The sequence below is a fragment of the Plecotus auritus genome, assembly GCF_963455305.1.
Source record: "Plecotus auritus genome assembly, chromosome: 4".
NCBI lineage: Eukaryota > Metazoa > Chordata > Mammalia > Chiroptera > Vespertilionidae > Plecotus > Plecotus auritus.
The window spans coordinates 71712304-71728225 of NC_137775.1; the positions used below are offsets into that span (position 1 = coordinate 71712304).

General features: G+C 39.9%; 1 protein-coding gene across 5 annotated transcripts in view; it reads right to left on the reverse strand.

The window, feature by feature from the left end:
* ADGRB3 (adhesion G protein-coupled receptor B3) overlaps positions 1-15922 on the reverse strand; it is a 724811-nt gene that overhangs the window by 337762 nt on the left and 371127 nt on the right. For all 5 annotated transcript variants that reach the window (XM_080665754.1, XM_080665753.1, XM_080665751.1 and 2 more), the window contains 2 exons: positions 7010-7159; positions 4622-4697 (listed from right to left, as the gene is read on the reverse strand). In XM_080665754.1, the coding sequence (XP_080521880.1) occupies positions 4622-4697; positions 7010-7159 (226 nt within the window). The remainder of the gene's footprint in view (positions 1-4621; positions 4698-7009; positions 7160-15922) is intronic.

Genomic DNA, 15922 nt, shown 5'->3' on the forward strand with positions numbered 1-15922 from the left:
AAACTACATTTCATTGCAAACTCAGAATGAAGGAGCAAGTTTCAAATATTAGATCCTAAAACTGAAGAACAGGGGCAGTTGAGAGAATTGACTACTTCAGGTTGATTACCTTCAGGAAGTATTGGTATAAAAGGGATTGTTTTCATTTCTTTATTATTTTCAATATTACTTAGTACAATTGCTTTCCTGATTGCTTTTAATTCCTATAATATTGGAAACTCTAATGAATTACACTTCCTAAATATGAAAAAATTCAGAATAATTTATCTCCATTAGGTTGGTGCACTTGACAGCAAATTCATGTGATTTTGCATTATTGGAATTTGTTCATTTTTAAAAGATAATTTTCAAACAGCCACTGGTTGTTTTTTTGATCAGCTGTATTTTTCCTGGCATTTTAATAATAGTGGAATTTGCATATAATTTTAATTAGATCCTTCACAATATCTTGAATGTTAATAGCTATATTAAAGTGCTTATTATTTTTTAACAGGATTACAGCTTCTCCATGTCTTACCAAGAAAACTATGCATTACTCCCACACTCAAAAGTATTGTGATTTTCCTACAAAACCAAAACCTGACTTTATTAAATGAATCAGAATGTGGATTGTTTACAACCATTTCTTGACCTCTTTGGCTTAAGTGTATGCTTGGATACACCTTTTTTTCCTTAGAGATAATTTCCGTAAGATCAGTTCTTAGAAGTGGCATTTCTGTATCAACGGCAATGTATTCTTAAAGCGTCTTGATATTGCCAAACTGTCCTACTAAAAGGTTATTACAGTTTAAAATCCTCACCAGCAGTTTCAGCGCTTGCCAGTTGTGAATGGTTGTTACTTCTTTGACACGAGTGAGACCTGTGTGTAGGTGACCTCACCGCCCCCTAACTACCCCTCTGACCTAGGCAGGCCAGCCTTCACCTGTCAGGCCCAAAAGTGGTCTCGAGGGGGTGGGAAGAGTGACAGCCTCTGGCCTTAGTATCAGTAGCCTGAGTTGGGGCCACCAAGGTGAACCCAAGGCACCTTGAGCTTGCCCACACATGGCCACCTCCTCCTGGGCCTTACAAGGTTTTCTGCAGAAGATACCTATGTGTACACACTAAATAGAGTTCCTTGGGTATACTGATTAAAGGAATGGATGTTAGCCTCATGGAGGTAGCAAAACAGTGGGAGAGTCTTGGTTTTGGCAGGCAGAATACTTGAGTTGGATTAAAACTCAGTCACCTACTGGACATATAAGCTTGGGCAGGTCACTGAAGCAATAAGGAGTTCAGTTGTTTCATCTGTAAAATTAAAGTTCTGGTGGGTACTAGCCTTTAAGGGTCTTGCAGCATTAATATCCACTGGTTCTATGCTTTTTGACTGTAAGAAATTATTCTGAAGAAGAATAAAAGTGGGAGGCTGAGAATAGCAGCACATATTTAGTTTGGACTTGAGTAGAGCATATTTCCTACATTGGAAGAGATCATTTGAATAAGCTTCATGGAAAAGGAAAGACAATCAAGCAGTAACATAAAAATTGCAGGAGAAAGAATAGTTAAATGTATATTAGGGCAAGAGAAGAAAAGAAAAACTTAAGTAAAAGAGTCAATATGCAGCTATATATGTCTTTGTATGAAGGAAAATTTTTAAATTATATCTATTAAAAACATTATGTGAAGTTCTTTTTCCTAGTCCTCATGAGGAAAATTACACAAAGTATTGTTTTGAAAATGATTATATCAAAACACAAAATCCCTGGAAACTTAACAGAATCCTAACATTATTCTATGTATGGGAAACTTGGCTGTGAAAATGTCAACAGATAATTAGTAAAATGATCACTGAGGAAAATGTGTTATGGAAATTTGGTAAATAATAAGTAAACATATAGAGCAAATTTATACATATTTTTAAAATTTGAATGAGAAGATATTGCCTTTCCTATCGGGTTCAATTTAGTCAAATTTATACAATAAATAATATGTATGTAATATATTTTCATATATTAAACACCAAATTTCTATGTATCCTATTTTTATAAATGGCTTGTATGGGAAATCCTATCATTTAAAACAATTATTCCAGTAAACATTTCTTGGACCTTTGTTATTTATTAAGCATTGTTCTAGGAATTTTGACCTTTTAGGAAATTTAAAAGAATTAAGATAGTAAGGTTAGCAGGGTTGCTGTTTAGTAAATGTTTATTGAATGACTATAACACAACACATCACCCTTGCCCATTAAAAGGCTTACTCTTATTTAGAAGATCTATATTTGCTATGATAGACAATTGTCCTGTATAGGACAATTTTTTGAAAAGGAAAAAAATAACAAGCCTAAAAATGCTCACTTACATTATTCTACTGTACAAAAGAAAAGAAAATGAGGAGTAAATGCTAATATTTCATTTTTCAAATAGTACTTAAATATTTCATCGTGAGCATCCTATGTCATTACTTCTGGTCAATGAATCTAAATGTGAATATTGATTTCCCATAGCCATTTACCTAATTACTTTGTACACAGAAAGTATAAATTGATATACATAGCTATAATTCTTATTCAAAGGTTATTAAGGATTTAAAGCTAAATAATATGTCAGAACTCTAAAAACTTCATAATTTTACTGTAATAAAGACAGGGGATTTTTGAAGTTGGAAAGAACCTTTGAGTTCAACCCCACTTTATAAAAAAAGTCAGTGACTTGCTCAAAGGCTAATCTGAATCTCTGTGTCACGGGGATATTAGGGAATATTCAAGGCTCCAAATGGATCCCGCTTTATCCATGAAATCACCCATAATACATCCTTTCACCTACCCACCAGCTGTAGTGACCACTGCCTCTGCCATGCTTTTAAAAATGTTGAAATGCTAAATAAATGTGTTTTCTTTTTACAAAAAGCTGATATCCCTAAATAAATTTCCAGTTCCCTTCACTGTATCTGTTTATGAAACTCGGAATGATTTGATTTTATTTGTGTGGATGATTGAGCTCTGGTATAACACAAAAACAAGATGAATCACAACACAACTTTGTTAGTCATGTAGGGAAATTAATTCACAATCTAAATCACTTTATGGTGAATATTTTATTTGCATGCACCATACCCCTCAGCAGTAAATAGAGTGAAATTGCACATGAAGTGCTTCTATTTTTAAAGTTGAACTGAAGGCAGATGATTACTCAGTGACTGGACAAGTTTATATATTTTTTTGTTATTTTAAATTGGAATGAAAACCCAAGTCGTCTGATTTAAAATAGTGTCTCAAATTCTTGAAAGATGAACTTCACACAAGTGAACTCTCTGTGGAAATAAGTACGTAACATTGAGTATCTGGGTACATATAACTTTAGCTCATTTCCCCTCAAATGAAATCATACACAAAGGTAGAGGCAGTGCCACTATGAATCAGTTTTATCTGTGGGTAGTTGTACATACAAATGTGTTTTAATAAAGCCAGTGGGAAAGTTGAGAGTAAACTTATTAGTTTTGAAAACTTGTTATGAATAGAACAAAACCAAACACAAACCTATTCAAATTCAGAAAGCCCAAATTCCATCCAGAAAAGGGAGTTAAAGAAGACTAAATTCCCATAACTGTCTCTGCAGATGAAGGAGAACCTTCATTGTCACGAGTGGGACTCTTGATGACTCACCAACTATATTGCAATTTGCTGTACATAGACTTTCTCCAAAGAATTGTGACTACTCACTGCAGCTGCAAAATCTTAGTTGCTTCCTTGGGAGGCCTTTTTCTGCTGGACTGAACTCTAATTGGTTTTATTTATTAGACCATCTGTTATACCCCTGGTATAACGGTACATATCATTCAGTCTCTCCTCCCTAAAAATGTGAAGTTGTATCCATGAGGGTGTGAGAAGAGCTCACTGCAAATGTGGCTGTGTTGAACTGAATACAACTTTATCTCAGTCCTCCAAAATGAGGCGTGATGGAGGAGACAGGTCATCATGAGTGGTAACATAACCATCCAAATAGATACAAGTGATGTCTTCTATGAGATTAGGTAAATTAGTTAAGACAATAGAGAAAACAAATGGATGTTGGTAGAATTACTATTTGTAGTTGTTTCTTTAAGGACTGGGAGAAAAGAAATGAAAAAATTTCTTCCAAAAATAGTACTTTAATTGAACAATAGCATTTTTTCTCTTAATGTAAGTATAATTGAGTATATATTTAGAAACAAATTGAGATCTTGTGCAAATGAAGGAAAAAAACATGCATTCCCAGTCATCATGACACTCTTTTAATTTCATACAATGTTTATGAACAGTACCATTATGTACAAATAAATAGAGAAGAAATTAACTTTAAAACAACTCATTCTTTTATAAAGACTTGAGGCGTTTTTTTTTTCCCCCCTCAGTCTGAAGACAAGTCAAGATTAGTCACAAAAGAACTTCAGGGCTATAATCACAGACCAAAATCATCCTTTCTAGTTGTTTTGAAATGCATAATATGCTAATAAGCTGTTCATTAAATTGGTATTTTCTATTTCACTTAAGAAAAAGCCTTTTGTATTAACAAAGCTTGTCCGACTACTTTCAGAGAATGAGCTATAATCACATTTTTTGGAATAATTTACAAAGGTTACAACAGCTTATTACTTTGCAGCTTACCTCAGAGTAGGCAAAATTAGATCTAAGTTTTTGTACAGGACTGCTCCAAGAACAAATACAGATGAGTCATCTAATTCTAGAAAGAATAAAATTTTAAAATATTAGTAAAACAGCAAGAGAAATACTATGTCTTATAAAACTTTAACCTACTAATTACAAAGGGATCCCAGGACTTGCTGATGAAAGCTGGGCAAAAGAGATGCCTTCTTAACCATGAATGGGAAGGTTATCCCCCACACTCCACACATTAACTGAAGCTCTAAAAGATGTATTATTAGTGGTTTTGTGTCAGAAAATAACCATCCTTTGAAGTAACCTTCCTTCATCAGGTTAAAAGAAGAAGCTATCATTATAGCTAATAAGTTTAAAGTCCTAAAGATATGAGGAAAGACAGCTAATTCTCCTTTTGCAGCTCTAAGTCATGAGGTCAAAATTTCCAAGATAAAAATTAAGACCACAATGTCATTGTCCAAAATCAACATTAATTTTAGAGACTAATGAAGATGTTCTTTAAAACTTAACTTTTTCTTAAATCTGCTTTTATATACCAAAACAATATCTTCAAACTATAACAAATGTGAGGTGGAAGAAATAAAAACGACTTTGCATGGAAAATGCAAGACATTTTCATTGCCTGAAGTTGAAACATTAAGCCACAGGCTTTCCAATGGGATAAGACTGTCAATACTGAAACCTGACCATGTTAAGCTTAGGTCTATACTTTGGATTTGGATTTTTTTCCCATTTAAATTGATGCTTTGTTCCAGTAAATTGAGAGATTTAAAGACCAAATGTAAGTTTTCTCTTGTACAAAATTAGTTTAGTTTAGTGACTGTTTCTAAATTGTTTAATATATGGATATTTATGTCTCCATATAATTTTTTTATTTTTTATATTTCTAATTTTTTAAATATTTTATATATTTTTTTATTTTTTCCCCTTAGGCTCCATGGAATACTATACTTGGCATCCTGTTTAAGAATATTTTCTTCTTTTAAATATATTTATTGAATTTATTGGGGTGACATTGATTAATAAAACCAGGTGGGTTTCAAGTGTACAATAATATAGACTTTTATTTTAAACTAGTGACCTGGTGCACAAAATTCATGCACATTAAAAGGGGATTAATTAGAGGAAATAATTTAATATTGCTATTTATCCTTTCTCTATAATAGAAGTGTCAGAGATGAAAGAAAATTAATAAAATGTATATGAAAACCTTCCTCCTGTCAGAGTCTGGGGCACCCCACGGGACCTAGAGTCAAGTCCCCGCCCACCCACATGCACCTCAGAATCGCATGAGACCCAGACCTGGCCACCCTCCCCCATTGGGCTAGATCCAGACTCGGCCAGTCCCACCCTTGTCAAGCCCTGCTGGGTGGGGGCGCGGCCTGAGTTCCCCGGACCCAGCACTGGGGGTGCACCTTGAGGTCCCCTGTCAAGCTCAGCCAGGCAGGGGGGCACAGCCTCAGGTCCCCTGTCAAGCCCCACCTGGTGGGGGGTGTGGCCTGAGGTCCCCCAGCCTGGTGCTGGGGCGGGGGGAGCAGCCTGAGGTCCCCTAGCCCAGAACCAGACGGGAAGCACACCTTGAGGTCCCCCTTCAAGCCCTGCCAAGTGGGGGGCGTGGCCTCAGGTCCCCTGGCCTGGCACTGGGGCGGGAGGTGCGGGCTGAGGTCCCCCAGCCTGATGCCAGGGTGGGGGGCATGTGGCCTGAGGTCCCCTGTCTAGCCCCAAGGAGGCAGGGGAGGGCATAGCCTCAGGTCCCTGCTGACTGCTTGTTAAGGCTCCTTATGGGAACTTGGCCTCAGCTGTGAGTGCAGCCATCTTTGTGATGGAGTGATGGTTAATTAACATATTCTCTCTTTATTATATATGATGACTAAAGGCCCAGTACATGAAAATTCATGCACTGGAGGGAGGAGTCCTTCAGCCCGGACTGCCCCCTCTCACAGTCCAGGAGCCCTCAGGGGCTGGAGGCAACCCTGGCAATCAGGGGAAGGTGATGCTCCATTACACCTCTGCTGCTGCCACTGCCGGCAGCGCAAGCCTCAGCCGGCCCTGGTTACCTGAGCCTAGGGTGGCCCTGGGCAGCTGGGCAGCCACCATCTGAGGCTTGCCTGCCCCTCAGGCTGGCCCTGGGTGGTTGGGGGACTGAGGGGACTCCGGATGCAGGCACGCAGAGCAGCCAGACCCACCTGGGGCCGGGCCCAGCCATGCCATGCACCTGCTGCCCTGATGGGGCTGAGGGGACTGGGCGCTGCCATCTTGTGGCTGTGGGTGCTGTCATCTTTGAGGGCATGGCAGTCAATTAGCATATTCCCTCTTTATTAGATAGGTTCTTAACAGAAATATGTTGTCAAAACCCAAGTTATCTCACATACATACCTTTTGATGATACAGGAGTAAAAATGCTTTTTGGAATGACTACTCTGTCTTCTGAGTTTCTTGCCCAGTCAACCATTCCCTTCCGTCCTTTCATTGGGAAGTTGATGTCCGTCAGAACAGAGGCTGCGGGAAGCTTCTGAATGCTAGCCACTATTAAAAAAGTAATAATGTCAACTCAAACCTTCCAGTGTAATCAAAGGTGATCATATTAAACTTTATAGTATATTCAAAATAAAATTTCAAGTCAAAATTACATTTATCAGAGTTTCAATACAGACACTTCTTCTTATTAAACAATATGCATTAAGGTTGCTAATTCTTTTAGTTATCAATCTGGGTTTTTGTTGCTTTCAGCAGGAATCATTCAATGATGGTCAATAGTGGGGTGGATATTCTAAAAGTACCAGCAGGTACCACCATACTCATTATTCATAGTAGGTCTCCATTTCAATTGTTCGAAGCCCATGCTGTATTTTTTGTTAAATATTTTGATTAACACACTTGATTCATAGACTAAAATTTGCATTTAAAGCTAAACTTTAAATTCAGAACTTTTTTTTTTTTTTTATTTACATCTGAACATTGTCTTTGGGACAGATTCTTCATGGGTTAGGTGGGATGTCATGAAGACATGGAAAACACAGCCATATTGCTCTGGGGGTCAGAGCTGTCAGAATGTACATCATGAGGCACCATGAATGCTATAACCAAAGAACCAATATAATATACAGAAACAGTAAACAAATACAACAAACATTTCTTAAAATGTGACCCCACAATTGAAAGTAACAAATGCATAGTATATATATGAATAAAAAATTGTGTCTTTATTTGTAATAAGTATTTTAACATATTGAAAAATTATGAATTATATTTGCTAATGCCTGGATATATGTTTTGTTATATGTATTCAATATTATTATATATTTATTATATATATACACAAACACATATAAAACTACGTGTAATAAAACTATGATGATAAATACTTAAGCACTTATTGATTATATACATTTTCAATTAAGTAATGTAATTTTTATAACCTTTACATAGGACCATAATTGTTCTACATTAGGTTTAGGTGCCCAATGCAGGATTTAAATGGAAAGGTGATAGGGAATCTCTAAAAGCTATCACAATTGGAAAGCAAAAGTAAGAAACCATTAGGCTCCTTATAAGCAGCTTTCATTCTAAAGAAACTTGTAATTTAAACCAAGAAAGGATGAAAATGAAAAATTTAATAATATTAGTTGTATAAATATATTCCTGCACTACCGGCTGAGTTCCAAATTAAATTGGTTATGTATTATTGTACTTTATTAAAGTACTTTATTAAAGCACTTTTAAGATATTCTACACATCATTATCAGCATCAGATGGAATTTCATTTGGCCTATAATCTATAATAATAAAAGTGTAATATGCAAATCGAACGAATGGCCATACGGACGTCCTTCTGGACGACCTTCAGGACAAAGCTGGGGCTGCAGCCACAGGATCAAGGCAGCCACCACGCTGTGAAGGCCTACTTGCATCAGGCCTCTAGTTTGATATAATAAGCCTAAAAAGGGATTTTGTAACTACATGGTGCAGGAAAGAGAGTACATAAATTAGTTATGAATGTTAAGTCTTGTTTTCGGATAACATCTCTAGTTATTTTAATTTCCTTAATTTTTCAAACCATATAGTCTTTGTTGTCCAAAAATAACCCAATTCAAGTGTCCTTAAGATCCAAATCCTCCATTGCATATAGATGGTCACTACATTGCAGTACACTCTTTCTTAGGAGTCCTATTGTAAGCTCTACTCAATATGCAAAACTAAGTTCATCTGCTTCCAAACTCCTTCATTCTTACTTTAGTTTTCTTGGTGTTAAAGGAAATTTATTTCACCTCTGCTTTAAATCTGGTGGAAGATAAATGAAGGTTTTTTTGATTGTTTGTTTTTTACTGTCACACAACGGGTTCCTCCTATTAAAAAAATAAGAGATAAATTGTTGGACCTTAAAGTCTAATAATTCCTCTGTTTCCATATACATGAAAAGAAAAAATTAACAGGAAGAAGAAATAAAAAAATGGAGAAGAAACAGTTTCTATCAACTATATATCATTTCATCCTGAATAAATTTTAGTCTAATAAATATAAAAATGTTATATTTAAATGTGCATCTATCTCTCTTTATAAAATGCACTCATTCTTCAATTAGAGGTGCATTGGCTTTTTAATTATGATTATATAGATTACTAGAGGCCCAGTGCACAAAATTCATGCAGGGGGGTCCCTCAGCCCAACCTGCACCCTCTACAATCCAGGAGCTCTCAGGGGATGTCCTACTGGTGGCTTAGGCCCACTCCCGTGGTTCTCTGCTCTCTGTGTGGCCTAGGGGTTTTGCTGAAGCCATGGAGATGAAGCCCCCATGCCCTGCTGTCCACTCTCTGCCTGCCACCGCCATGCGCCATGCGAAGGAAGCCCCAGTGCCCTGCAGTGTGCTCTGTCTGCCGGGCCTGGGGGCTTCGCTGACACCGACACACTAAGGAAGCCCCCATGCCCTGTTGTCTGGGCTCTGTCAGCGGGGCCTGGGACTTCCCCACCACTGCCGCACTAAGGAAGCCCCCAAGCCCTGCTGTCCGGGCTCTGTCTGCCGGGCCTGGGGCTTCCCCACCACTGCCGCACTAAGGAAGTCCCCAAGCCCTGCTGTCCGGGCTCTGTCTGCCATGTCTGGGGACTTCCTCACCATCACCCTGCGAATGAAGCCCCCAAGCCCTGCTGTCCGGGCTCTGTCTGCTGTGTCTGGGGGCAGATCCAGGCTCGCTGCTTGGTCCCTGCGAACCCCAGCAGGGCTGACAGGCCCAGACGCTGCAGCAGTGGTGGAGAGGGGAGGCTGGATCTGCCCCCTCCGGTGGCGGATCCAGCCTCGCTGCTCAGGCGGACAGGCCGGACACTCCAGCAGCCGGGCTGAGGGGACTGGGCCCTACCATCTTGAGGCTATGGGGGCCGCCGTTTTTGTCGTGGAGTGATGGTCAATTTGTATATTACTCTTTTATTAGATAAGATACTGTACTTTTTAACACAGCCTAGATTAAAGGAATATAAAAATAAATTAGGATCACTCTTAAGTTTCTACAAAAGTCCTTTGAATTGAGCATAAAGATACATAAAAACAAACATTTATTCATTAATTTTAGTAAGAATGCATTTTTAAAGATGGCATTTTAATAAATAATTATAAAAAGGGATAGTTCATAGATTCAAATGTTAGCCTTCAAATTACCAACATACGTGTTCCTTAAAATATGAAGTATTTAAAATTGTACATCTTTACCTTATACACACTAGGAAGGTCCTTAAGAAGACATTGCGGCTTTTTATGACCCTGCACTGATTAACCAGAAAACCTATTTCCACACAGCAAAAATGCTTTAAAGAGGGCTTTTATGTCCTCCTTCTCTCAGTCCCTGTACCACACACCTGGACCAATCCAATTCTCAATTCTTTCCCTTCTTGACCAAGTGTAACCATTTAAAACCCTAAGGTAAAATTTAGATGCATTTATAGTCTTTAGGGAACTGGGAAGCTTGAAGCTCATATGTTAAGTGAGCACTACAGAGGTAAGATTAAAAATGAATGTCTTAAACTACGTCAGAGTAAATATGTGCCAGCACTGGCAAAGGGACCTGAATGCAAAGCACAAGTGCAAAGCTACATACTTTGGTTCTGTAATAATTTCTGCATTAAAACCAGTCAGTGTGGGAGTTTAGATGATAGAGCAGCTTTCCTCAAAACCGAGAAAATGCCTTTTTTATTATTATTGAATTTATTGGTGTGACAATGGCTCGCAAAACCATACAGGTTTCAAGTGTACAACTCAAGAAAACATCATCTGCACACTGCATTGTGTGTCCATCGCCCGATCAAAGATTCTTTCCATCCTCCTTTTCCCCCTTTGCCTATCTCCACCACCCCCACACCTCTTTCCCTCTGGGTATCACCACACTGTTGCCTGTGTCTATGTGTTATGTGTATACATACATATATACATATATATGTGTATACATGTATACACATGTTTTTGCTTAATCCCTTCACCTTCTTCTTATCCAGTCCCCCATCTGTGACAGCTGTCAGTCTGTCCCCTGTATCCATGCCTCCGTTTCCATTTTGTTCATCAGTTTATTTTGCTCATTAGATTCCACATATAAGTGAGATCACATGGTATCTGTCTTTCTCTAACTGGCTTATTTCACTTAGCATAATATTCTCCAGATCCTTCCATGCTGTCACAAAAGGTAAAATTTCTTTCTTTCTTTTCTTTCTTTCTTTCTTTCTTTCTTTCTTTCTTTCTTTCTTTCTTTCTTTCTTTTTTATAGCCAAGTGTAAATGTATCATAGCTTTTTTATGCACTCATCTGATGGGCATAGATCTTGGCTATTGTAAATAATACTGCAATGAACATAGGGGTGCACATATTCTTTTGAATTAGTGATTTGGGTTTCTTTGGATATATTCCCAGAAATGGGATTGCTGGGCCAAAAGGCAGTTGCATTTTTAATTTTTTGAGGAACCTCCCTACTGTTTTCCACAGTGGCTGCACCAGTCTGCATTCCCACCAGCAGTGCACTAGCGTTCCCTTTTCTCCACATCCTTGCCAGCACTTGTTATTTGTTATTTAAAAGTATCAGCCATTCTGATACTTTTGAGGTGATATCTCATAGAGATTTTAATTTGCATCTCTATGATGATTAGTGACTTTGAGCAGAGAAAAAGGTTTTCTTATAGTAGTTAAAGTACTTAGAAGAAAACTCAAAAAGACACAGTGCCCTGAACAAATAGGTACATCTTTTGAATGCTCCAAGAATTACCCTAAATTCACTGTATTCTGTTTTCATTATAACACTAGATTTGATCTCTTATGTAATAAAAATAGGTGACTCATCACTGACAAACTTTGGTGTAAAACCAGCTGCATTTTCATTTTGCAATTTTAATACTTTTATTTTGAACTTGGATATGCAGTCCTTTGAAAGCAACTTGTCTGTTATAGGCCAAGCTCTAAAAGGATTCATGTTCAGTATAGATTTTTGCTCATCAGAAAGAATAGGGAATTTTTGCAGATGGATCTAAAAGCACAAGAGTCAGTTTTGTTGTTGTTGTTTTGTTTGCTGTTGTTGTTGTTTTTTGTCACCACTGAGCCTCCTTTGGTTCATCAAGCAGGTTGGTGCTTCTAGCCTTGTTTCACAATGTTTTACCCTTTTGCTTTTACCGAGGTCCTGGGAGATGGGGACCATGTGTTCTTCATTCTTATGTGAATGGTGCACAAACAAGTTAGAGTTAATTAATTTGTACACCAGTTGCATCATGGATAATGGAAGGCATGTAGAAGGAAAACACTGTGGAGCCAAAGTGCATGGGTGAATGCAGCAGGAAGAAGCCAAATGGGCAAAGGAGGGTCAATAAAGGAAAGTGGGCGCTTACCAGAATGGCTTAAGTATAGGCTCTGTACCTGGGCCCTGGATTCAAACCCTGGTATTTTAGGGTAACTATAATGTTCTAATTTTTTGTGGGGGCAGTCTCAGTTTATCCCTGTTTTGTGTAATTATGAGCAGCATCCCCTATCACTTTCAAAAGTCTCATTTTAGAAAATAAATTCCATGTCCATCTTACATGTAGTGTGACAATGGGCAAATAGCCTAACCTCTCTGTGCCTCAGTTTCCTCTTCTGTAACATGGGAATGATATTAACTACTACATCAGGGTTTTTGAGGATGAAATAAGATAGGCAACTGATAGTTTTGTTCGTGCACATATAGCAAGCACACAAGGATTGCATAGAATCTACATGCAGTGTAACCTCTGGCACTTAACAGCTTAAAAAGCCCTGGTTTTTAATCCTCACCCGAGGATAATTTTCATTGATTTTTAGAGAGAGTGGAAGAGAGAGGGAAAGTCAGAGAGAAATATAGATGTGAGAGAAACACATCAATTAGTTGCCCCCTGCACGGGCCTGGCCAGGGCCTGGGCTGGGGAGGAGCCTGCAACCTAGGTATGTGCCCTTAACTGAAATCGAACCCGGGACTCTTCAGTCCACAGGCCTATGCTCTATCCACTGAGCAAAACCAGCTAGGGCAAAAAAAAGCCATGTTTTTTATATTTATACAACAATGCTAAGGGCATTTGGAAGAGAAGGGAACAACAGCTGACGCTGATTGTACAAAAATTCAGTAAGTATCTATCAAATGCCTCCTTTGTGCCACGCACTGTTCTCACCATGGCATTTAGCCAAGTGTTTTACACATGATATCTTAATTATATTTAAGACAACTCTGGGAGATACTGTTATTATCAGTATCTTCAGTAGTATATGATTTTGCACTCTGGCACAGTTTGATTTTTCCTAACAAATGTATACCAAATTTACTTGGCCTTATTGTAATATTTTTTGCACTGACTATAAAAGACAAATATAATGATTCAAGTAGAGGAAATAAAACCATCTCACTCGTCTAAAAGGAGATCAAAACTAGATACCACTGAAGAACGGTGGTTACCAAAAGGGGATATTGAGATTATATATATCAACTAGAGGCCCAGTGCATGAAATTTGTGCACAGGGGGCCGGTGGGGCGTGTCCCTCAGCCCAGCCTGCACCCTCTCCAAACTGGGACCCCTTGAGGGATGTCTGACTGCCCGTTTAGGCCCGATCCCACGATCCCACAGGCAGTCGGACATCCCTCTCACAATCCAGGACTGCTGGCTCCCAACTGCTCGCCTGCCTGCCTTCCTGATTGCCCCTAACTGCTTCTGCCTGCCAGCCTGATCACCCCCTGACCACTCCCCTGCCAGCGTGATTGATGCCTAACTGCTCCCCTGCCAGCCTGTTTGCCCCTAACTGCCTTCCCCTGCAGGTCTGGTCACCCCTAACTGCCCTCCCTTGCAGGCCTGGTATACCCCAACTGCTCTCCCCTGCAGGCCTGGGTCCCCCCCAACTGCCCTTCCCTGCAGACCCAGTCACCCCCAACTTCCCTCCTCTGCCGGCCGGGTCACCCCTAACTGCCCTCCCCAGCTGGCTTGATCGCCCCAACTGCCCTCCCCTGCTGGCCTGATCACCCACAACTGCCCTCCCTTGCAGGCCTGGTCCCTCCTAACTACCCTCCCCTGCTGGCCATCTTGTGGTGGCCATCTTGTGTCCACATGGGGGCAGGATCTTTGACCACATGGGGGCAGCCATCTTGTGTGTTGGTCAATCTGCATATTACTCTTTTATTAGATAGGATAGAGGCCTGGTGCATGGGTGGGGGCCAGCTGGTTTACCCTGAAGGGTGTCCTGGATCAGGGTGGGGTTTCCCTTGGGGTGTGGGGCGGCCTGAGTGAGGGGCCTGTGGTGGTTTGCAGGCTGGCCACACACCCTGGCGATCCAAGCAGAGGCCCTGGTATCTGGGATTTATTTATCTTCTACAATTGAAACTTTGTAGCCTGGAGTGGAGCCAAGCCTTCTGCTCTCTCCATGGCGGCAGCCATTTCTGTTGGGATTTATGTATCTTCTATAGTTGAAACTTTGTAGCCTTAAGTGGAGGCCAAAGCAGGCCAGGGCTGCAGAAGCTTGGCTTCCTCCATTGCTGCGGGCAACCCTAGCCTCCTGCTCTCTCCAGCTCTGTGGCTGCCGCCATTTCTGTTGGGCTTTATTTATCTTCTATAATTGAAACTTTGTAGCATTGAGTGGAGGCCTGGGCTGGCAAGGGCACATGGAAAGCTTGGCTTCCTCCATTGCCAGGGAAACCCAAGCCTCCCTCCTGCTCTCTGTGGCCGTAGCCATCTTGGTTGGGTTTATTTGCATATTCCCTCCTGATTGGCTGGTGGGCATGGCTTGTGGGTGTAGCGGAGGTACGGTCAATTTGTATATTACTCTTTTATTAGATAGTATATGTGCAGCATAATCTTTGTTTTTACAACTCTATAAAAAAATCACATTTTAGAATTATAAAACAGTGGTTTATAGGAAACACTCAGACATTCAAACAGACAGATTTTTAGTTGTTCTCTTCTTTGCTCTGCCTCCCTCATTTACTCTGTTTACTTTCCCAAAAGCCTGGAATGAGCAATATGAAGGCGATAGAGAAAGATTCAGCTCACTAGAGAGCAGTATGTAGCCATCACTTTCCAGGAAACAGAGCCACTAGGCAGGGGTGGCTGCAAGGACCCCAGAGCTGAGAGCACAGCACACCCTCAGTTCCATCTCCACCATCCCCATTACACAGTGTAGGATCCCCCATCCCAGGAACGCACACAGCGACTTAGATAGTCTCAGGCTTAGAAATGTTCTTCCCATGAGGAGTTTACGGATTGTGTTTTGTTTTTTTTAGAGAAAAAAAGCAGGATTCTTTTAGTTTCAAAACTAAGACAAATTAGATAGCCAATAAAGTAACTATATGGCATATCAAAGGAACTTTTTTCAACCTGTTGCTTTTCAGTGACATAGTGTATGTATTGAAACTTTCATTAACCATTTTGCATATGCCTTTCCAGAATCAAAATTAAAAAAAAGAACTTGCAAATTGTTTGTGAGTCATCAGCTTTAGATTCTATTTAGCCATTTCAATCAAGCCTGGGAGCCTTGCCACAGGTGGGCGTGTTTCTCCTTCCTGCTCATGGTCTTTTGCCAGACTTCAGTGCTCTCTTTGGGGGACTCCGTCCGCTTCCTCTTGGGTCTCTCCCACTTCCCCACATGCACTCATGCTGACACAGGTGGTACATGCACTCCATACACATGGCTCTATTCAGCTGAACTGTCTCAACTAGCGACTGGCCACTATAACTCACAGGCCAAATCTGTCCTACCAGCTATTTTTGTTTGGTCTGCAAGCTAAAAATGATTTTCACATTCCTAAAAGGTTGAAATAAATGTGTAAGAACATTATC